Consider the following 24,757-nt stretch of genomic DNA (forward strand, 5'->3'; position numbering starts at 1 on the left):
CCTGATCCTGAACTAACCACAGTATTTTTGTCAGCTATAAGGCCATTACCAAATCTGTTCAACCGCTTGGTGTTACTTTTTAACCTCATTCCTTTGAACAACTTAAGTGATATATGCCACAATTTTTTATGGCATATAGGCCTTATATTTTAAGGCCTATATGCCCTCCACACATTTCCAGATGCATAATTAAAATAGGCCATACACAGAAAGAATGCAGTAGGCTAGCCCACTCTAAAATTAGGCATTCTGACTCAGACTAAAATCATAAAGTCGTTTATCCCACTTTAGAAAAAAAGTGTTTTATCCCACTTTTTATCGATTTTCTGTGCAGATTTTGTTGTTTGTGTGCTCTGTTGTAAATGTTCCACATTATCTACAGTAAATCGTTATAGATGGTTATTTCTTTCCCTTTATTTCGAAAGGTATGGCCGGATGTGTAATTCTAATGAGTTGTGTGAAGCTGGCGGCATGGTGTCTGTGCGTGTGTGTGTAGTGCATGTTTGTGTGTGCGTCTGCTTCCTGCTGCTGCTCGGTCCTCACAGCGTCCGTCTCGCCAGTGTTGAACAGCTCGCCATGGCGGAAGGACGCCGAGAACAGCCCCATCCCCTCCTCTCCTCGCCGCCGGCCAGCAAGCGACCCTGTCTGCGCCCAGCTCCCCGGGGTCCCGGGCCAGGGCCGGGCCACGGCAGCGGCTTACCGAGCTCAAGGTATCGCTCCCCGGAGTCTCTACTGGACTGCGCCGCGAAGGCAGTAGCGGAGAAGTGGGCCTTTGAAAGAGTAGAAGAGCGCTTTGAACGGATCCCGGAGCCCGTACAGCGCCGCATAGTCTACTGGTCTTTTCCCCGGAACGAGAAGGAGATATGTATGTACTCTTCGTTTCAGTGCCGAGTCGCCGGAGAAGAGAGCTCTTCGGCGGCTCCGAACGGAACAGGGACTACGGCTTCCGCGGCTACAGCACCGGGAGCTGGTGGAGGATCTACCCCCGGTACGACAGCCTCCACGGGGGCAGCTGGGTCGGTGGGAACCGGAGACGGACTGCCTTTCCGCCGCGGTATCAGGCTACTTGAGACGGGCTGTGTGGAAAACGTTTTACAAGTTGGTAAGTGCGATCAGCAGTGTTCGAAGAATGCTTTTGGGGCTTGAACACCGCGGAATGTTGAGACTCCGCTGCTATGGACCTTTTTCTGGGAATGATTGATTGAAGTTTTCCTTGCCGTGGTGGAAAGTATGCGAAGCGTCTATCTTGGCGACAGATAAACGCGCACATTTTGCGCCCTGTAGTAAACCAGCTTTCCAGTGGAACATTGAGTTATTTTCAGCTCAAATCGACTTTGCAAAAAGGGGAAGCGCTGTAATGCTTCACTAGCGCAGTCAACCAGCTGCTGTTTAAATATTAAAGGGCTCCTATTGTGCCTGTTCGTTTCAGCCTGGTGCCTTTTGCTCGAGCGCACCACAGACCCGTGCGCCTCGGTGAGGGTGCTCTGTGCCGGGTCATGTGTTTCGGGGAGTGTGTGCTCTACGGGCTCCGTCTGAACTCCGGAGAAGAGCAGGGGGAGGCGCGGAGCAGGCAGGCTGACAGACGCGGGTACAATAGGACCCTGTGATGTAGCGTCGGAGCATTCCGTTTGTGCGCGTTCCCTCTTGGAAAAGTCGTTTTTCTCAACTCTGCGAGAGCTTAGGCGAGGGACAAAGGCGGTTATTGGGTCTCTTATTATGATTAATCCAACGTTAATCCCAAAAATCCCTCTAGTGCTTTTTGTTTATTTGCTGCTGCTATACTGGTCGGACCGGACAAAGAGCGTAGTCGCCACCAGCGTGGAGAATACACGCTCGTGCTTGTTTATGTTGCGGTTGTCTCTTGAAGTTTATATCTTTTCCGGTGCAAAGACTTGAATGTATTTGTTTGGTTGAACTGGTTGGAAGCCTTGCATTGCCCAGCCGCACAAAAGGCTTTCCAGTTGAAATGATCGATACGCGTCTCGCATTTCCAGCTCTGCAGAGAAGGGTCTGTTTCTAAACAAAGGGCCATTCCGCAGAGCTCCCCATCTCCTCCACGCACTCTCATTAGCTTCGCACCCACGGCCACAGAGCGAGCTCAGGCACCAGGGAAAATTGATGGGATGAAGCCAATGGTTAGGCAAAAAGCAGCTCTTTATGGCATCACCGCGAGGATTTTTCTTAGACCAGATGGTAGCAAGAACCACTGGAGCTTGTCTAGGGGGTTTCACGTTGCTCCGAGGTATCTGGGGAATTGCTGAAAACTGGTGGCTAGTGCCTTTTCAGTGGGACTGCTGGATCTAATTGCATCCTATGACTGCTCATTGATTCCAGCCCTAAAACAAAATGAAACAGGAGATAGACTGGTGCTTTTTAGGAACTCTCTCTCCATAACTTATTAAGTTTGTCAAGTTTGTGGAACCAGATTTCTGTCAGTTTACATACAAGACATGAGTTTGTTAGGGATAGTTTTCAGTTTCAACTGCTGACAATGATGTGGCCTGATTTTTAACACATCCTTTTGCTTATGGTTTTGGTTGTAGCCAGGTTTATGTCTTGATAAATACAAATTTTTCTATGTTTTCTATGTTCCATTCATAATGATGACATGACATGAAGTAGGCAATGCTTCAAAAATGAATGAGAATGTTGATTTGAGCTATTCACGGTAGAGCAATATGTCATTTTATAGTTTGGCTGCTCTAATACGCTAATAAATTCTTCTGAAGACCTATTTATGTAATAAACTGAATAACTTTTGGCAACAGTTTTAAAGTCTGAAAGCAAACACTCCAGTCTTACCTGCCTCACCTGTAAACCGCTCCATTCTCCCCTCAAGGTCAGCCGTAACAGTCAGGCGCCCACAAGGTTTTGTCTTTCTGTCAACAAAACATAACATGAGCTGAATAGCAGTGCTCAGATAAGATTTGAGTTGCTCTTCACCTGACTGAAACCCTGGGAACTGCTTACTCCCTAATTTGCTAGTAAGAACAATTCTCTTTCACATTTGTTCTCCACACTACCACAGTGCAATTATCAAAGATCATGTTGCAAACCTGTAAAAGATTGCATTTGCCTGACATGACATAATATAATCACTACTTAACAGAACAACAATACTTGTTTTTTAAGGAAAGCGAGATGGCCCATGTAGCTTGTAATAGGACCTGGCTGGGAAGACAAGGCAGCGTGCTGACACATGCATGTTGATGATGCATGGTTTCAAGCATGGCATCTCAACAGTTTTACTCCACAATGCATTCCTACTATTGTGTAATCAATTGCATGTACTTTTCAATCAGTAATTGTTGTTGTAATTGGAATGCTTTGATTTTGTTATTATGTAATATGGGCGTTGGTGTTATAGGTACCCTTTTTATCCAGGCTGCGTGCCGGCACTACAATAGGTTTCATCTCCATTTTTCAAGTGAAACTCATAGCTGGAGACCATCTTCCATTCTTATACACCTTTTCTTGTTGATTACAATTACCTTTTTTCCCTTATCTGCAACTTGTCAAGATATTTTGGGGTCCAGGTTACAGGGAGTTGAAGAATAGGAGCCATAAGACTGTAGGCACAAGATTATAAACCAAAGCATAGACCTACAATAACTTGATATTTTGCTATAATTAAAAGCTCTAGATCTAGGCCAAAGCTAATAAACCAAACTCAAAAGATGAGAGTGAATCTACATCTAGACCTATGTGCTATATGCAGTTGTTTGAAGGGTCATATTAATTTACATGGTCCATAAGGTGAGAATGTCAGTTATTGTCTTGCTTGTGACCCCAAAACCTCTTGTGTTGATAATAATTTTCTCCTGGCTCCAAGTCATAATTGGAATAATCACAGCTAAGCGTATTTGTGTTGGTTAACCCCCCTTTGCCCATGCCTTATAAAGTCCTCAGAGAGCGGGAGGAAGGGATATAAGTCTAGGCAGAGGGAAGGGGGTTCTTTTAGCTTTGAGTCAGGCTTTAGGATTATTGGGTCATGCTTTGTTACCCAGCTGTAGAAAAACCTCTTGTTCACAGAAAGGGGGGTAGATAGTAGGATTTCAGTTATGTGTGTGTGTGTATGTGTGATGTCCCTGCAACATTACATAAAGCGGTAAAGGGTCCCGGATGCCTTTTGGAAGCAGTGGTGACTTCGACACAGTGTGGCGGTGAAGTTGAACGGGATTAAAGCTAATGCAAGGGTGACTTGTCTTTCTACTATTCAAGCTAAAACTATACATCTAGAGGACAAATGCTCCTGTAATGAACAGATCCACCATAAAAGATGTATAATTACTGACTCCAAAAAGAAAAATGCTTTGAAGTACAACTGAAATAGCTTATACTTATGTCCAGCATTATGCTTATCTACTTCATCATGTGATCAAGAGAATGAGTTGATGTCACTGAATACTTACCTGAACATGCTTCATGCTCGCTAGCCCCTGCTCAATAAACAACTGGGCATAGAATTTCAGTAGTTGTTTGCATTACTAACTAGATCACATCATCACACTGTGTCACATCTTCAAGCTCATTCATGCTTTTATGTTTGTCTTGGGGCTTTTCAAGTCTCTGTGAATGTAATGATTGAGTTATAAAGCTTGCTGACTGATGTGTACTGGAGGGAGGAGCCATTATTACTTCATGTGTCACTTCCTGGCAGTATGGTTGTAGGGTTCCTTGTTGTGGAAAAGCTGGCTCTCTCTCTGGTTATAAACTCACTCTAGTTTCTCAACAGAGTCAGGAGGAGGCTGTGAGCTCATCTTGCCTCATCTCTTCTCACACGCTCTGGTCCCAAGACTGAAAGACTGATCGCACTTCTCACTTTTCATCTTCCTGTCCATCTCTCTGCCCTGTCTTTTTATGTACACCTCAACTTCTTTTTTTCTATTTTCCGCACCACATTTTGCTTTCATGTTCTTTAATGTGTTTCGCACGTCTCTGTTTCTGTAACTTGCATCAGTATAAGATGACTCTGCCTTTAATCATATTCTGTCTGTAGGATCTTGGATAGATTTCTTTTCCCCAGTCCCATATACTCATCTGGAAAGTTAATGCAGTTCCCGGTTGAGGAAGTATGCATTGGGAGGGGTCGGGGAGGGGGTGGCTGGTGTTATAGGTCCGCTGAGGAGTGAGAGAGGCCAGACAGTTTTCGGCGACACCTCTTGTGCGTCGTTTCCAAGACTCTTGAGGATGTTGGTTGGCTCATGCTTCTCGGCAGCCATGACTAATACACCATAGGCTTACTATTCCTGCGTTTTGTCACTAAATTAGATATTAGAAGAACATACCGATGACTAAAACTGAAGAGTTATTGGCCTATAGACAAAACACTGAAAAAGATAGATGGATTTCCTATGGGATCAATAAAGTATCAGTCTATCTATCTAAAAATAGGTGATTTCATTTTAGATATTCAGGTCCAGTTCTTGTATTACCCCAGTCATAACGTGAGGTTCCATTCACACACTAAATCAAAACTAAAGCTACTATCTGGACTATAGATCATGAGCACACCAGGACTCCAATCAAACCAACCGCAGTCTACATCGGGACTAGCTCAACTCAACCTGATTCTGTTCAAAATCAGGTCTAAACCAGAAGATTAGACTAAAACTAAACCTGGTATTAATACAGAAGCAGAAGGAGCTCTTAACTAGTGTCAATTTTACCTACAGTAATTGTACATTTCCCTATATGTTGTCTTGAGCATCAATTTAAACTTTATATAGACTTATTTCATACAGAATTTCGAGAAAACAACACTTGGCACTCACACAAAGACCCAATCAGCCTAGTGAAAACCCATCTACAGTTGAAAAGGGATTGGTAAAACAAATCAAGCCTACACTCTTGGTGCTCTTGTGGGGGATGAGGACACTAGGGTTGCTCTGTTGTTGTATTCATCAAAGCGGGTAACACCTGTACACATGTATATGAGAGACTGATTATATAAATATATTAATCAGAAGAGCTTGTTTGAAGGCCGAAGCTGGAGGGGAACATCTGTACATTTGGGACACAAAGGAGAACCAATTGGCAAGCTCTAATCCATTTGAGGTGACCTTAGCCAGACAATGTTTTGCCGTAAAAAGGTCAGCCATTGCTTAAAAATCACAATGACTGAATTTTATCTTCTGCACTGCCTCCTGTTTGGCCTAAGGTGTTGTGGTTGCAATTTCCACCCAGACTTGTTTAGCACAGCAAGGGAAAAATGCTATTCAGTTAGCATTAGCAGTGCCCATAAACAACATGGCCTCATCTCCAATTGGTGTTAGAAGGATATGGATGCATCATTACTCCCATTTTACAGCCTTCATCCTGTTTGTTTCTCTCCATTTCCAGCCTCAGGCATAGGTGTACAACCACTATAATAATGGTAGCCTTGTCTTTGTATGGCTTTTCATGCTGTTTGCCTATTTTAGCCTGTTATTGCACACTCCCACACCTGCTTTTTATTGTTGTGCAGCATTTGGCCATTGTGCATTTTTTCCCAAGATGGCGTATAGGTGCAAAACTGGACTTAAAAGTGGCTACTCATTTGACGGCAATTGCCTAACAAATGTTGGGGAGAATGTCTATTTGTAATGCAAAATGCACACAAATCTACCTTGAGCATGATGTGCAGTTTGCCTCCCAACTCCCCAAACCCTTTTCTTTATGTAATATAATCTAATAACTCAACCCACGGGGGATTAAGTGACATGTTTGCATTTTAAATAAAAGCTGTGCCGGTGGCGTTGAACAGTGGGGAAACCCAGGATGACTGGAGAAGTGGGGGTGGTAGTAGCATTGTTCCAAAAAAGAACAAAAACCCTCAAAAGTTGCACAATTTCTGTGCCAAAATCAAGTGAAAAGCGTATGTAATTTTTATTTTTATGAGACTGCACAAGTGAAAATCCTTTGAGAAATATTTGGATGATGAAATCGCCTGTGTTTGATTCTCGGTTAAAACATGTTTCGTCATTCCTGTGAAACTTTTGGCATACTTTTTTGCTGAAGTACGCTGCCCCTACCTTCTGCCTCATAATTTAATCCAATAAACAGCAGTAAAACATGCAGTCATTTTTGTAAAGTCTAAACCCATTTGGTCTTTCTCCCTTTCAAACCAGTGGAAAAAAGCTCTCTTCCGCAGCGCTATTGATTACTTGATGGTTGGATAGAACTCATTCGAGCATTACATTTGTCCAAGGTGTGTATCAGGACTTGTGTGTCTCCGCTTTTCATCAGCTAGAGGCGTTTTGAGAACCCTTTTAGAGTTTGAAGTGAACAGTTCTTGAACCAAGCGATGATGATAATGTAGCTTGGACTTAGTTGAAGACTGTGGGTGGAGATGTCCCAGTGCGCAGACAGGCTCTCTTTAGGCTAAGCTAATTGCCTGCAGCTTCTAGCTTCATTTAGCATGGCATTGATCTCCTCTTCTGACTTTTGGCATAAAAGAGAATGAGCACATTTCCCCAAACATTCAACTTAGAAGCATTTAATTAGCTCTGACGTGAATGTTCTGCTTTGCACACTCCCCCTTGTCTTTGTCTGTTGGCAATTTAAGATACAACTCCTCTGGTAGATTTTTAAGATTAGTGATATCAAGAAATACTATATAGCCTATAACAACATATGACGCGTGAAATCATCAAGCGAAGGAACCAGTGCATTTGACATTGTATCTTCTACAACATTTCTTCTAATATGCAGGTAAAACATAGATACTTAGATTCTAATTATGATTACTCATTTGATCCCAAAGTATTGATCCCTAAGAAATGGACAAGAATATGAAAAAAATGTGTATTTCCTGAATAGTTTTCCAGTGACTGTGACTTTGCTGAAGTTATAAAAACTATTATGCTAATATTAAAAATGCTATATATTCTATACAATGTTGTGTTTTTATCATTATACTGAAATTGGTATCATGGCAGACCTTTTCCTTGCTATCAAAATAGTGTTCGAAATTTTAGTATCGTGACAACCCTTATCTTTTGGCCTGGCTTTCTCCTCTTTCTTTCCCCCTCATGCCTTCCTTTGTGATGTATCCAGTGCTTCTTGATCTCCATGCAGATGTTTTGAGCTTTTTCCTTTTGAATGCTGTAAATTTGGCTCTTGATTGTGGCCCTCATCTCAGCTGGAAGTGGACAGTTGCAGATCACAGATATCGGGCCGACTTCACAATGCGTTTTGAACACACATGCTTGTGTGTTGCAGTCAGCCTGCACTTCCTCAATTGTGCCATTACCGCTGGCCCATAGGAGGCTATTGTGTGCGAGATGGCCATTATAGCCGGATTTGAGACTATTTCCATACATTTGGTTCTGCTTTGATCTCACAGGCGCCACACTCTTTCAGCACATGCTTTCTACGTTTTCAAGTTATTCTTAAGCACTAATGACCTCGACAAGTGATTTGAACTTAAGTCATTGCACGGTTTTATCTGGTCACTTCTTTTTACTTTTCACGCTCGCCTTCTGCTTTTATCGCCATCATTCTTTTACCCCAATTGTACAGATAAGACTCTAAAGGAAGCACTTAGCTCCTAAACTATGAATAATTATATCACTTAGAGACCTAGTACCCAATTATGGTTATTCACATTGTCAGTGTGCATTAGCAAATTGGCCGTGGCCTCCTGTATGGCTGGTAGATTTCAGTCATTTGGTGTGTGAATCTTTGCACATTGCTTCTTAACCCTTAAAACAGAAATGGAAATAAAAACATTTAGTGTTTAGATCAAACATTTAAACAAAGCAAAAATAAAACCGATCGGAAATGACTTGTTGACAAAATGGATGGTCATGATGTTGCCTGAAATAGGTTTTTGACTAGACTTGTGTGTCAATACTGTTTAATGGCTTGTTTATTAAAAGCTATTGTGGCTCTTTAATGCAACTTGGCTGTTCCATCCCATTACCGTACCAACAGCGTTTTGCTATTATTTCACTATAATAGCAATATTAAGTTAAGAATCATTCCTTTTTCACAAGATAATTTAGTTGTTACCCATTGCAGTTTACCTGTAGACAAATAGCCATTATTCCAGAACATTTTGCTGCCCACCTGCTCCTAGCTAGATTTCACTAGGTTTCACCAGCTATAGACTTGCCCGTACCCCATTAGGCTGAACCCTTACCAACAAATGAATGTCAAGATGGCTGCAGGAGGCTGGCATGAAGAGCGGGGCATAGCCTGGGTGTGAGATGGGAAAGAGGTGTGAAGACAAGGGCTTCAAATGTAGAGGTATATAACCAACCTGTCACCTCGGCTTCAACCATCCCCCCACTCACACACTCGCGCACACACACTCTCTGCAATCACCAAAAAGAGCCAAAGGGGCAGGAGGGCTCTCATTAGGCTCCCAGCAGTCCATCACACACCAGGGGTAGAGCTGAGGAGAGGAGGCAGAGAGGAGGGGGGCCAGGGGGATGGGGGATGCCCCGAGAAAAAGGGGTAGGACCAGACGGGAGAATGAATTGATAGGAGCAGTCAAGTATACCCACACACATACAAGCACTGGCAATATGCAGCGTGATTAATGTGGTCAGCAGGCGTGAGAATGAGAGCGGTCAGGACCCCTCACCCTGCAGACGCACACACAATCACATGCACACACACTCACGCACACACAACGACGTGTGTTAGAGTGTGGGTCACCGCAGTCTGCCTTCAGCTGGTTGCACACTCTCCCCTTTATAAGAACCAGCCTCGCACCCAAACAAATATGGCAGATATAGACCCTGAACGTCTCCTGACAATTTCGTGGTCGCGCTAGTGGTGGCATTTTTTAAAACCTTATTGCCTATTCAAATATTTTTTTAAGGACATGTTTTATTTTTATAAACAAATCAGCCTTCAACTGATATACCCAGTAGGATTTCTCCAAATATTTTTTTATTTTAAATTTTTTTTCAAAGTTTGAAGCAGCACTTGGTTGCTTTTCAGGTAGGCAGCACAATTTGAAAAAATAGAAAGTGCCTTTTGGAAACTTTCCCAGTCTGACCTTGTTGTACATTAAAAATACTTTGGTATAAATCCGTCCTTCCTGGTTCAGCCCATTGTTTCTTTTGTGATTTTAAAGTCTAATTTCCACCTAGTTAAATTTTGCCTCAAAAAAGGGAGCATGTGGTACACTAAGCACTTTTTCTGCCACGCCAGCAGAAGTGCAATCTTTATGTGTGTGTATAAATCTGTGTTCAAAGTGTGGAGTGTTATCAGTGGGATGAAACGCCACACTGTAACAATGGGATTAAAGCCATGTGTTTGAACCAAGCAATTAAATCCAATCTTATCTCATCTGCTTCAAACACCAAGCAGATCTCCATATATTTTTTCAATTTTTCCTCTCTTCAGCCTGTCACTGCTGATGGAGTGAGTGGTCATCCAGAGTGTAATTGGCTGTCTCAGCACTGCTTCACTGTATGCTTCATCTGGTACAGTTAAAGTCATTATATTTTACCATTAGGAGTCTTACGTGTCTTCTTTCAGAGCACATGGATGCAGAAGAACAAGTGTGAAGGCAAGTGTGCAAGTGGTGGGGGGTAGCAGTGTGATTGGAGAGGTTTTGTCAGGATAATTCACGGTGATTGGAGTCTCCTTAACGCTGCACTGAGAGGCAGAGCTGCTTGACATGTGCGTTTTGTCCTCCGTGTTTTCTTTTTACTTGCCTCAATAAGCAGAAGACTTCTTTTTAATTTGCAGAATGTATGTATAGTCTATAGGAGAGGAGACTTGTATGGCTGTCTACATAGAGCACCTGATTGCAGAGTCTGTTTGGAGCTATTCCCAGAGCCGACAGATTGTTTTACAGTGACCTGAGCTGGCTGCTCCAAAGCTGATGGGCTTTTGGTGAAAGAAATGATTCCATGCAATTTGAGTCCAGCTGTTTAGCCTTTCAAATCTTATGAAAAAGAGCAAAGCTATTGTCAGCTGGCTTTGTTTTTCACATGGACCATATTGTCTGCATTTTCAAGTCAATCATTTCCTTATGGAAGCTTGGCCCAATATAATATGTATAAATTTGAGGCGTCTGCCATCACCATATACATACTTAAATTTCACTTTACCAAACCAGTGCATTTTTTTCAGTTGCATGTTTTGGTACAATCAAAACCCAGACAGTAGCAGCCATTTATCAGGCTGCTGTAGAAAGGACACTTGCTTGGCCAATTTGATACATTCCTAATATTGTGGTCAGCTCCCAAAAGAGCAGCTCGGAATACAGTCACACAGTGAACAGACGGACTGACCCTGGCCTACACCCCTAGGGGGGTTCCCATGCTATTTAACCACTGCTTTTGTTGCAGTGGTCTATAGCCGAGCCTGGCACACCTTTTAACTTACAAAGAGCATTTCAGTTGGAATCCAGTGGTTACTAGGGGCCCGGGGGCACACTGTCAGAGTCTTATGGTGGGAAAACCATGGACCATGGTTGGACACTCATACTCACTTGTCCACTTCCTGCCCTTTTCCTTTTCTTCATCCACTTTAGCTCCTGTGTTTTTCCAGATGCCTGTTATGTCTGGAGCAGTGACCAGTGAAATCAATTAAATACTGAACTCAAAATGGAGTGGTATGAATTCGCAGGTGCAGTGTGAGGAGCATGCTGTAGTTCAGGAAGGTTGCCTTTGTGTCTCCTAAGGTGAAGACAGGCTCTGTATTTAGTTGCCAGGTGACTCATTGAGCCACCTATAGACATTAGCTGTCAGCCAAAGACAGGTCTGTAGAATGGGTTTGATATCAAATACCACAAAGCCAGAAAAGTCATTTTTTTCTGAAAGGGATGCTAGGCTACAGAGGGCCTGCCAGGACCAGCTCTCAGCGCTGTTGGCGCTCAACAAGAATCTGAGCTTTCTGGAAAGCTAGGTTTCCCAGCAACTACATGAAATCCATAAATGTGCCATTCTTTTTCTTGTGTGATAAAGCACACCTCATAACCACATAATAACTAGTGCCGCTGTCCTATTGCCAACAGCACGTCATGTTAATGAACAACACATAGCCTCCCTGGGTAAAGTTAGTGGTCATGTTTACACACTAACTCTTAATAACTGGATTACATTCACATTCTGGGAAGTTGCGTAACGACACGGTGTGGATTAGTTTAATTGTCTTAAAATGAGGATCAGTCTAACCTGATTAACATGCTTCAAATCTCCAACCAAATTACAGTCTTAAGTTTATACTTGCATTAAAAAACAATGACTTCCTCTCCAACTGATCAATGTGTGACCATACTGACTCTGAGATAAACCTTTTTATCAGTAAGCCACCAATGGCACCTATTGCATGTTTTGTAGCTTGTACCAAAGATTTCCCCTCAGATTCCTTGAATGCACTTTCTTAAAGTAAGTATGTGGATGAACTAGCTGCACATTGTGTTTGCAGGTATCTGTGTCCTGTTCCTTTGTAGTCCGTCTCCCCCTCACTACTCTCTGTTGTGTCATGTCTGTCTGCTAACTTCAGGGGGAGTTCCCTTCATCTGTCTCCCTGCTCTCCCTCAGGTCCTCTCTCCAAAAGGACCTCTTCCTTTATCATCAGTTTTGAATGTGTGTGTTAGCCAGTGCGCAGGCTGCTGTGACATTTCTATTGAGTTCAAAGCCTAGAGTAGGGAGTGTTTATGACGCTAGAAAAAAACTGTACGATCTCAATGTCTCAGCCTGTCACACACACATTCAGACTATAAGCCCTTAAGCATGTAAACTTAGAGCTCCTCTTTGGTACCATTTTGCATTGTGCACTTATTCACTCCTTACTAATGATCTTTGCATTGGTTTCCTATTATAGAAACTTAGTCAATGGATTCTTTTCTATCAGAAGTATGCCAGGAGATATCTGAGCAGCAGAGCTAGTTTCACACAGGTAGCATAGGTATTCTTGTAAGGGAGATCAGATGTTTGTGGCCTATAAGATTAGCAGGGTGTAGCACTCGAAGAAGGACAATTACAAGTAGGACTGCACACAATACTTGTATTTATGTTCTTTCACAATAGCTAGTGATGGTGTAGTCCTAATAATAGTGGCGTTAAAAGTGTACTATGTAGCTTTTCTGGAGGCTCGAGATGTTATTGCTGTGTTTGCAGTATTTCACAGTACGGCATTAAACAGCATTAAACGTATCAATTTTATGGAGACAAGCAGGTGGTACTACAACAAAGTTATGGGTCAAATCTGTGGTGAGATGAGGTATATTTGATCAGTAAAATATATGTAATGAAATAAGCGCTAGATAGATAATTCCAAACAATGAAACCTCCAAGGAAAAGTAATATTATAGTGTAACTTTAATTGATTTGAACCTTAAATTAAAATGTATTACCTCAAAATCATAAAAGCTCTTTGTTGCATGGGCTGGAATTGCATGCGTGGCAATCTGATTTTCAAAAATAAAGTGCAGGTCAGGCAACCTTCAAATCCTTCTTTAAGCTCTAAGCGCTCTTCTGCGAGGCTAATAAAATGAAATTTAAACATCTTGTGAGAAACCTTATTTTATCACAAACCTGCACTGTTCATTACTCTACATTTAACACCAACTCAAGTTTCTGATCCATAGAGACAGGTAAAATTCTTTCTTTCACTGTCCCTTTTGCAGTTTAAGTAGGGAAATATTCTTCACCTATATAACCCCAATTGAAGTGAAAACTACAGCTGTGATGAGCCAGTACACTGTATTTCAGAACTCTATTTATGAATGTATTTCTTATTGGAAAGGAGATAACAGGATTAGGGCAAGTGCATCCACGAGTCAGCAGGAAGAAGACAGCCCCTTTTAACCCCCTTTGCTCAAGCACACAGTAGCAGCCTGTGTGTGCCAAAGACTTTGGGATAGCGCAGGTTGCTATTGGTGTCCTCTCCAGATGGGACCTGTGCTACTTTCAGCTAAAATAAAGCTAGTCCGCAGAATCCCTCTGTACATTCTTGGGCTTCGAGGTCTGGGCTGTGTCCAGTAGCACAGTCTTGCACAGGATCACAGCTGGGTTTTGTGGATTGGGCCAAAATCACAATGTTAAAACTGAAGATGCTACAGTATTTACACATGTCATTTTGGCAAGTTTAGACAGAGAGTTTAGAGTGAAATTGTGAGAGTGAGGATAGACATTCAGCAAATCTCTCTCTCATGGAGCTTAACATGAGCTGTGATGATACCTTTTGTCCGCAGAGCAACACTTGTGTTCACATTCTAGTTTTAAATAACTCTGTGCCAATTGGAGATTAACATAGACACATTTTAGGTTTAATTATTCACCATGATCCAGTTTTTCGATCGTTCATGGTTTGGGAGAGAGGTCTGGGCACTATATTGTAATCACTGCAAGAAAGGACCACTGCCTTTGGAGAGGTTTGGGCAAGGTGTCCATGTTTTGATGACAACCTGCACAGTGTCTCTGAAGAAAAATAATGAGGTCAGTGCAATGATCAAAGACTATGCTTTGTTTGTACTGTATTTAGCCTTTTGACTTTGAATTCGTCCTGTGTTTCTTCCCCGTCTTTGCCCCCCCTCTCTGCTGATACAGGGTCTATTGCGTTTCTGTCAGTGTTACTGTGGAGAGGCGGGCAGCGTGGCTCCAGGAATGCACACCCACATTCCCACACACACATGCACACACACAAACACATACACACACAGACACTACACACAGACACACACATAGTGGCCTGGCAGCTTCGCAGGTCATTGTATTTGGCACGCGTCCACGCTGGTCCCTGTGGTCCCCTGCCTGACTCCTGCTCTGGCAGACGGCTCCTGCTGAGTAAGGAGGCCCTGGCTTTTCTTCGCTGCTTCTCTCTCTCTCCTCTCTCTCACTCGCTTTTTGTATTTCTTTTCAAACTTCTCGCCCCCCGCTCGCCTTTATGTCCACACAGTAGTGTCGTTGGGTCCCTTCGCACATGTTTAACACATCCTCTGCCCACACACATCCCCACTCACAAGAGAATCTGTAAACTCAGGGCACTCCCGTTTACTGACGCCGGCCTGGTCCTATCAAATCCTTTAAGGTTTTACTGCTAAGCCTCTCCACATGCTTTTGAATTGACACGTTGTAACTAGATGTTAAGTTTTAACTCCAGCCATTAGTCATGTCTTTAGTTTTCCTACTGGCGATGGTGTCTCAACAAAGAAGATTCAGAGGTGGGGCGTGTGGGATTGAAGCAATACCTCTACATACCCTTAAGCTATAGACAGGATTTCACAATTTCTATAGAATAGTGACTCAAATATTTATTGCATATACAGTGCTAAGCCCATAGACTTCATTGTAGCTTTTGGCCATTGTTTATCTTTGACCAACCCTAAATTCACTGAAGACGATCCTCCCAAGTGTTGATTAAGGGATATGTACATTGAATGACAGATGAGTCACTGGTATAGGTGTTGAGACGTTTGCCTACTGTCAAATTACAATGCCTACTCTACTCTTAAGTCGGTTTGATAATAACAGTATTTAGAGCAGAGAGTTTAGGGCCTATACAAGCCAGGCAACATTTTTACCATACACTAGCAGAGAAGTTATAAAACGTGTTTGAAACTAAAGTAGGTTCAAGCTTATTTTTATTTTCTCTTGACTATGTAACTTTTCTAGTAGTGGTTTAGCCAGCTGTTTGTCTTCAGGATGTTATTGCTTTGTCTGAAATGTTTCACAGTATGGCATTACACTTTTAAATGGCATTAAACTTTTACATCTCAATAGAGCTAAGCAAATGGCATTTTCAGAGATTATTGTGGGCAATAATAACACCTTTAATTAAAACAATTTCCGTGGTTATATTTAATCATACTGTAGAGAATAACATAGTATATCGTTGGATGTCCTTTTTTTTCTAGTCAACAAATATACATACAACTAGGGATGTACCGATTCAGCTTTTTCAGTTCCGATACCGATCAATATCAATACTATGGCTTTAAGTATCTACAGATATCTGATATAAACCAGACCAGTGTAAGGATTAAAAATTGCTTTAATTTACTTAACCGAGTTAAATTAAGTTTAAGTTTAACTTATAAAATTAATCTGAGTGTGTTATGTAACTTTTGTATCCTGCAAGTAACTACTCAACAGCGATGTATGAATTAAAGTTCAAACATTATGAGACGTCCTAGGCCTACATCAGTCAGTAAGGAGTGCAACCAGGATATAGACTGAACCAATAACATGCAACCGATACATGATCCAGGAAATTTTCCTGGACCAGTATCGGTATTGGTGCATCCTTACATGCAACATTAAAATAACATTTTTGTGTTGTGAAATGAAAGCTGTGAATGGATTGTAGTAGCCCTGTTTAGTAATGCAGTGTGTTACCTGGAGTTAATTTCAAAACTTTGTGCAAATTCGCGCCTGTCTGGATATTTCATTGTCATACCAAGGACGAGCGGGCCAGTCCTGTGCCAAGTGGTGCCAGGCCAGTTGGCTGTCTCTCACACTTTTGTTTTGTGCGACGCTCTGCATTCAACCTACGACACACATTGTTGTAAAGAACCATTCACTGCTTCTCCCTGTTGTCCTGTGTGTGGATGGATATGTGTTTGTGTTACATAGCCCTGACCTTGCGGGACAGTCTATAAAAAAACACATAAGTGGACAATTGAAGAGCAATAGAAAGAATTGGAGAATGAATACTGCACCATGTAATTATGCTCTTAATGGTCACTTGTGGCTGACCGTGCCAAGTTGAACTCTCCTTTCGTTGTTGTTAGTCCGCTGAGTTGACCAGTACTCTTTTGTAGTTGGGCTGTGTTTGTACAGTTGCTGAGGATTCATTTATTTAATGCGTTTAAGCCTTCACAATATCCTGTATTGACAATGGACAATGCAGGGCTGGGTGTTTATTATTATTATATTACACAAACAACTTGCTTTTACTGACAGACGATTGGCTGTGGTATACCTCTCAATTTAAAAAGTCCCAATCATTGACCATTATAGATGACTGGATCTCTATCTCAATTAATTTAATCTATTTGTATATGCATTTTTAAGCCCAATTAAAGACCTAGACATCAATCAACAGTCTGATTTTCATTCTGTCATCTACTTTGAATGTCAGATATATCACCCACGTACATTTTCTTACTTAAAGCATTAAAAGACATTCACCGTCAGATTTTCTTTCCCTGCACTGACCCAGGGAATATATTAAAAATGTATTTTCATGAATATTCATCTCCAAAGCACTAACATGTTTCCGAGTTCCACCTCCTGCTGCTTTCCTGTGTCCAAAAAGCTGTTTTTGAATTTACATAATTTGGTTCTGAAGTGCCTTTCAGATGGCCTTTCTTGTTCTGACACTTTATGGAAACAAGGGCCGCACTTCATAATCAGATGCTCATTGTCTGAGAGTGCTGGTTGGACAGACAACTACAGCACTTTGAGAGTGAAAAACACTTGGTGTGCTACTTCAATGCATTCTTGATAATGTCATTCTATTCCATTTCTATATAGAAAAATGTAAGTTATTAGTAAGCATCCTTAATCTAAATATGCATAGGTCAATAATGAGAGGGAAGAGTGGTCATCTGTTCATTCAAGTTTAAAGAAAGGGTACAATGCAATCATCAGAGCGCATTCAACCAAAAATTAGTCAATTATATGATGTCCAATGCATTGTACAAGAGGCTATTGGCTAATCAGCATACATTGTTAGTATTGTATGACTTTAGAATAGGAAGTTAAAGCCACCTACCCATGTTTAGTCAGTAGTGGTTATCGTTCATAGTTTGCATTGTACAGATGAAGGGTGAAAAGGGGTCATTTGTAATAGCTTTGGTGACTTTAACAAATGCTAATTCATCTTAAGTTGAAACGCTTCTATGCACGCATCAACTTTATGATCTTGTCGGGCAAAAATGCAGAACAGTTTTTGCCCTGTAGGACTGGTTTCACAAGAGTGAGTTTTAGTGCCGAGGGGAAATAACAGGAAATAGAGAATGACTGGTTCTTAAAAACTTTATACTAGCTCATTTGAGATGAGATTTATGAGTTTACACATTACGAAAAATGAGTCTGGATCAGCTGATGTTTAACCAGTTGTGTGTCAATCGTGGGCAGATCATAGGTTCAAAATTGGCAATAGTGTTTTTCCATATAATGTCATTCTTATTATTGGCTAAAACAAATTTGTTTCAACCAATCACATGTAAACATACTACTCAAAAGCTCAAACATTTTCAGTAGGAGATATTGATAACATTATATAACATATTAACACATGCACATCTGGTATAATTCTTTTAGTTGTTTAGTGAGTTAGTAGTGCAAATGGAAATACTTGCTCCACTGACTGACCATTACTGTCCATCACCACGCAGTATGAATCCATTCTTTTGTGAGTGCATTATGTGTCATGAAAAACCAGCCAATGAATGCACACGGAACGCCATCACGTCTGTCAGTTTTATAACAATTGAGTAATAAATGTGTTTGGCAAAAAAGATTATTGATCGGAGAGAGAGCTCTATTTTCGGGTGCATCACATACAAACAGAAACAGAGCGGTTGAATGGGAGCACTGAGTGATTGGTGAGCCTGGTATTGTGCGCGCCCTGGTGCCTGTCGTAAAGGTCTCTGTCCCTCTCTCTCCCCCTGAGCACTGAATGAATGTCTAGTGATTGGAAACCTTCTCTTTTGTAAACTCAAGTCTGTGCCTGAAAGCATTGTGGAGCATTGTTTACCAGGCCTTTCTCCTTTGTTCTGCCTTTGATATGTGTGTGTATGCACGCTCACGTTGTGTGTGACAGTTGACATTATCAGATGATTGCTCCCACGGCTCTGTTCAGGACACACACACACGTATGCCCTTGTGTGCCTATGACAGCTGACATTATTGTACGGCTCTGTGCCACGAGAAAATATTGGTTGATTGTTGTGTGTGTGTGTGTGTGATTATGGTCGAATTGTGTCCTGACAACTATCTTTTATGTGGAAAGCAGCAAGGCCAAACTACAAAGAAGCAATGGCAGACTCATCAATGAAGATGGCATTTGCATGAGATTATTTTCTAACTCTTTTGCATTTGGTTCACGGAAAACATCACTTTAATATGTGCCTGTGGTATGATCTGCATATGGTCTTACAGTGTTGCAGCTCACGGTGTGGTCTGTTGCAGCGGCAGATGCTCTCATTTGAAATCTATAAATGCACCTCTATGGAGAATAATGCTCACTTTGTTGAGCTTGATCCCAGCTTAGACAGCTGATTCAATGGAGTAGGCAGCTTGTACCCATATAATGCTGTTGTAGCTCTGTGTACCCATGAGCCTCTTCCACAAAGCTCTATTCAGCCCTGCAGCTTCTACCTGAAAATGTCAGAATCTTCTCTTCTTTGTTATTCCAATGTTTACATCAGATGTTTATTTTAGCGAGTGCCATATTGTCATATTCATCGTTCTCCCCCATCACTAGCTTCTCTCCCCTGGCTACCACCACAAGGCTCCTGGCTGCTGCCTGCTTGCCAGTTGCCTTTCACCCATTGTGGGGTAACAAAGGCAGGCGAGGCCCCAGCCTTGAGGCCTAGCGCCTGGGTCTTAGAGGGGGTGGTACTATCCCCATGCAAATCTATGGAGCCATCATAGGGGAGGGCACACATGGGGGAAGCCAAGAAAAAGCAGGTCACGCCCAGATTAAAATTCAATGTGTACCCCCTGAACCAGTGTCTGCCTACGTCAGCAAGCTGTCATACAGTCATACTGGCCTGGGTCAGCACCTCTGCTGTGGGCAGTAGGTTACATCACTGACTTTACAGTAAGATGTTGAGAGCAGATGAAGATGGTCAGGAGCTGGACTGTGCTGTGCTTCAGCTGTGCTCTACACACCTTCAGGCTGATTTGGGATTGGGGAGACTCCTCTTAATGGGGTAGTAGCGTCATAATGCATGCAAGACAAAGCTGATTTGGTGATGCATGCTTCCTTTGTGTTGTTTAGAGGGAGGGGGGGTCTTCATAATACTCAGTCAAACAATCCAGTCCCCCTCTGTTTTGGGCCCCATCCCCATATGGTGGCTTGGCTTGATGAGTGCTTGATGAAGTCAACCAGAAGTCCCTGGCCCCTGTGTGTATGTGCACATGTATATCTGTAATTGCTCTCAGCTAATGGAGAAATGGGTTTCCCATTGTGAGGCTGCTGCAGCCATGTGTGTGTTCTCAGGTTGTATATAGGCAAGCTGTTTTGGCGATATTTTATTATTCATGTTTCATGCACTGTTGTGCAAAGAGAGGCTGATCGGCTCTGTAGGGGTGGAGGCCAATCAGAGCGAGGAGAGATTTCTGAACTCCAACGTGCTGCAGTCACCATCAGCAGAAATGTCACGACCTTTACATTACTCTCAACTTCCTGCAGAATAAATGCACTAAAGTATTTGTAAATAATGGGATGTGCTGAAGCCGCCCTTTTTAGACAATCAGCATCCACATGATTATTTTAGATGCCACCTTGTGATAAAAGTCCCTTTAATCAGCTCTGGGTGAATGTTTGAGGCTAATGTCTAACTTCCCTTTGAGGTTTTCTGAAATCTTGTCCTTCTCTTGGCATGACAAGGTCAAAATGCTTTTCTAAAATATCCTTGAAGTTACTTTTGCGTCCAGACATTGACTTGGCTCCTCTCGTCAGATAACAAAAAAGTACTGATTAATGATGTTTATTTGCTCTCATTTGTGTTGTGCTCAAACTTCTTATGCTAGACGTTGTGCCTCACAAACGTACCGCAGAAGGCTTTTTTTGTTTTGGCTTTTTGTTGCCACCTCACTGTTCCTTGTGTTGTCTGTGCCAATTCAGAATGGAGCCATTTTGTCTCCTTCAGTTCCTGAAATGAAATATAAGCCTCTTAAATGCATACTTATCTTGGCCTGCAGACTGCGCTTGAAGAATAAACATGCACGTCGCACACACACCAAAAGACCATTGTGATGCCCGCTCTTGTTGTTCTAACACAGCGCCTGCATGCGTTTGGCAGATGGTTGTGTCTTTTGAGTTTTGCATGCCGCCGTATTAAACAAAAAGGAAGGCTAAGGCCACGACTGGTTTAAGGAAAAGGGCAAAGTGCGAGGGACATGCAAAAGGAGACAAAAGAGCAGCAGAGGGAGAGACGAGGACAGCGGGCCTGGCATACGAGAAGACAACCAGGAAATCCATGTGTAACCCAAATGTGCATTGAATACAGCGTAAAAGTGGTGGATAATATTGACAAAAATATTTCAAATTTTTCATTGTACATTTATAAGATATTTTAACAATGCATCAGAAATGTACTAAAATGTGCAGTGAATGTCATGGTTAAGGTTCAAGTCTAGCATGAAACGTGAATGGGCCTTGAAGTGCCCAAAAATCTCTTCATGTCTTTGTTTGGGAGATTACACTAGATGTTTTCTCATTTTGAGGTATTTTTTGCATATATCTATAACGTCAATAGTGATCGTATCCATTTTTTCAATATATCTCACACCTTTAGCAGGCAAGTATTTGCTTTAGGGAGATACTGTATTAATCAATAGTTACCACAATACTGCCTTTTCAAAGCAAATTTACCGTCTGTGAAGGAGATAAAATTAAACTTTTGTTGTGTCTAATTCTTATTGCCTTGAGCCATATCTGAACTCTGAGTGTGTACGCAATTTACATATTCATCTGTGATTGGTCCACGGGTGTTCACTTTCTGTGGGAACTGACACAAATGCCATTTAGGCTCTAATTAAGACTTTTGCATACAAAGTACAGGAAGCAGCTGTGCATATTTTTCCATTTTGTTTTTTGCCTTTTGAATGTGCCTTTTCTTATTAAACTAGACAATAACACCCGGGCTTTATCACCTGCCGGGGAGTGACACAAGTCTGTCTGCTCCAGAAATTGCTTTCGCTCATCTCTTTGTAAAGTACGGCACACAAGGCCAGCACCACAATAATGCCAACACACACAACCCCAAACAAACAGCTAACCCGATACAAAAGCAACACATTTTTTTTTATCTTTAATGTAGTCTTGGGTGAATTGAGTCGCACCTTTACGGCAAGGGACAACACAAGACTTTGAGAACCTTTTATTGAGTTTTTAAGATGGTGTATGGAAAGGTGTTTGTGAAATATTTATGTTTTGCTTCCACTATGCATAACCTTCAGGCTTGTGTGGCAACGCATCACAATGGTTTGAATCGACCAAGTGACTCTCCATTAACAGTCCAATGTATGCCTCAGCCGCAAGCGCTTCTTTGGCTTCAGCGCTTTTCTTTTGGTCGGAAAAACCTTGATTGAATTTCACAAAGCATTGGGCAAAAGGACACAGGGCCTCGTACCATCTATCTATTTCTGTGTTAGTCTATTATAGCTTTTATCTCTGACATACCTGTGTGGAGAAGCACGGGCCGCCTTAAGTGTTCCTACTTCATTCTGATTGTATTGATCGACTGCGCTGTCTTTACCTGGATTTTGCCAGTGTAATGCGGAACCTCAGCCTCCTTTTTAGTGTAATCTAGTTTAAGGCAAGTCTAGTGGTGCTTGGACATATCATCTTGGTTTTCAGTCTGCAGATTGGTAGTTATAGTGATCTCATTTGATTCTAATACTTTATTTTCATATTGTCTACACTGCAGGGCTGAAACCAAATATTGAGGCTGCATAATTTTGGGGGGAAAAAATATGTTGATTTGTAAACTGTAGTATATGATTTAAAAAGGGTTATGTTTAAAATGCACATTACAAGCATTAGCATTTGAGAGAAGATTGAAATAATCAGAACTTGTTTGTAGAGTTCTAAAGTACAGCAATAAGAGTTTTCTATTTAAACACAAGGTATTTTCTTCTTTGCAGAGAATCCATAGTGTAAATATTTGCAGCCTTTGCTGTTTGACTGGAGCAACTAGCATTGCATTTTCAATAAAGTTAAGCAATATATTGTGCATTATTGCCTATTCTCAGCAGTAGTATCCCATGTGTCCTACACTTTTTGACACTTTGCCACAAACTTTGAAGTGCAGTTTTTGAGAGCATCTTTTCAAATCCTGTCCTTGTGATTGTACAGCATATTATAATTTTTTAATAATATTTTTGACAGAATTCCTTGAACTCTGCAACCTCCCTTCCCCCTTCTTTCTGTCCATCTTTTTGTGCTGCTTCCGTCGCAGGAGAATGGACCAAATCAGGGGATCAATTCAGTGTAATCATGACAAATGAGTCCCGGCGGTTAGCAAGGACTTTTTTTGTGCACGCCTTGTTTCATGTGTGTGTGTGTGTGTGCGTCTGCTTTCAATACAGAGACAGAAAGAGAGGAAGAGAGAGAGAGAGAGAGAAGAGGGGGCTGCTGGGAAATCACAAATGAATCAATCAGCTGTTATCGCATCAGCAAACAGGGCAGAAGTGAAGGATGTATGGGCCGATGATGGATAGGTGGGTGTTTGGATGGACAGAGGGGTGGGGAAGATTCAGTGTCGTTGCACAGATAGATGGGCGATTGAATACCAGAGCCATGTGGGTGCTTGTCTATGACTCGAAAAGGGGGCTGTGTTAACCTTGAAGCCGTCAGGACAGATGGGACACGGGACAGGCCCACGGACGTATCGCGGGGTGTGCCAGAGATGACAGGATGCAGGAAAAGATGAATTCTTTTAGCTGAGGTTTTGGATGGGAGAGAAAAGTAATATTCTTTCTGCTGACGACATGCTTTTCTTGATCAAAGGTGCAAATCTGATCCTGGAGAGAAGGAGGGAGAATTGGTTAAAACCTACAATTTGTGTAGAAGTGAAGATTTGAATTTCTTTTTCCTATTTCCTCAAGTTGGTATCAAGTACAGCAAAACCTTGGGTTTGGTATGCTTTGTTGAATACTGAAAATAATAATTAGCAAAATAATCCTTAATGTAAGAAGTTCCGATGAATCACCAATATTTTTGCACATGTCACAACAGATTGTATACCCCTCGATTAAAAAGACTTAAGAGCATCATTTACAATTTGAAACAATTTGAGCTCCAATCTAATAAAATTCAACGATGCAGCTCTACAATAGACACTGTTTTTTGGGTTTCACAGAGTGGCCACGGCTCTCCTTTGTCCATATTCGCACACACATCCTATAGGTTTACCCCATTTCGTAATTGTCATTTATAGCAACAACTCCATAATTGTTAACTGCTGCTCCCCCAACTTAAACTGGTTAAGTCTATTAGCAGAGTGGGGTCATTGAGTTGATGCTGTGACCCACTCCCAACCCCTTTTGGGTGGCTGTGGTCCTCCAGTGCAAACAAATCACAATTTCGTTGACATATGGACGAAAGGGGTATTTAAATATTTACCTAATTTTAAACACTGATATCTGTTCATTGCAGGTCATCCAGGGGTGACTATAGAGATTATGGTTTACTACATCTGGAGCGATGAAAGACAAATTACTTCATAAATAGAAACCTTATTTGAGTGCTCTTGTAGGCCTGCTGTGTCATCAGAATGATTGTATATTAAAATGTGTGAATTATATACTGCAGTCCTTTCAAATCACCAAGCCAGTAATTATTGCAATACCAAATAGGTGATTCAGTGTTGCCTTATGGGTGGCAGAAGAAAGCAGGCCTCTTTTTGGCAGCTGTTATGCGGTGTAGGCGTTGCATGTGGGCAACATAGATGAATGAAATCAAACAGACTTTATTATACCACTTGGGGAGAGCAGAGAAGCTTTGGTTTTGACTATGGTTTTGTCTGTGTGTGTGTTGGTGCATCCACAATTTTTTTGGCTCCCAGCCCTGTCTCCGGCTCCCCAGCTAATTAGGGGTTAATGGTCTGTAAGCATGGGGAGGC

The 24,757-nt window shown here is 41.8% G+C and overlaps 1 protein-coding gene across 1 annotated transcript in view; it reads left to right on the forward strand.

The window, feature by feature from the left end:
* The first annotated feature begins 516 nt into the window (after positions 1–516).
* zswim5 (zinc finger, SWIM-type containing 5) overlaps positions 517–24,757 on the forward strand; it is a 42,630-nt gene continuing 18,389 nt past the window's right edge. Inside the window, exon 1 of the mRNA XM_020936038.2 lies at positions 517–1,102. Within this exon, the coding sequence (XP_020791697.1) occupies positions 577–1,102 (526 nt within the window). The 5' untranslated portion in view covers positions 517–576. The remainder of the gene's footprint in view (positions 1,103–24,757) is intronic.

Source organism: Boleophthalmus pectinirostris, unplaced genomic scaffold (genome assembly GCF_026225935.1).
Source record: "Boleophthalmus pectinirostris isolate CB_2022bp ecotype Guang Dong unplaced genomic scaffold, ASM2622593v1 HiC_scaffold_16, whole genome shotgun sequence".
Lineage (NCBI taxonomy): Eukaryota > Metazoa > Chordata > Actinopteri > Gobiiformes > Gobiidae > Boleophthalmus > Boleophthalmus pectinirostris.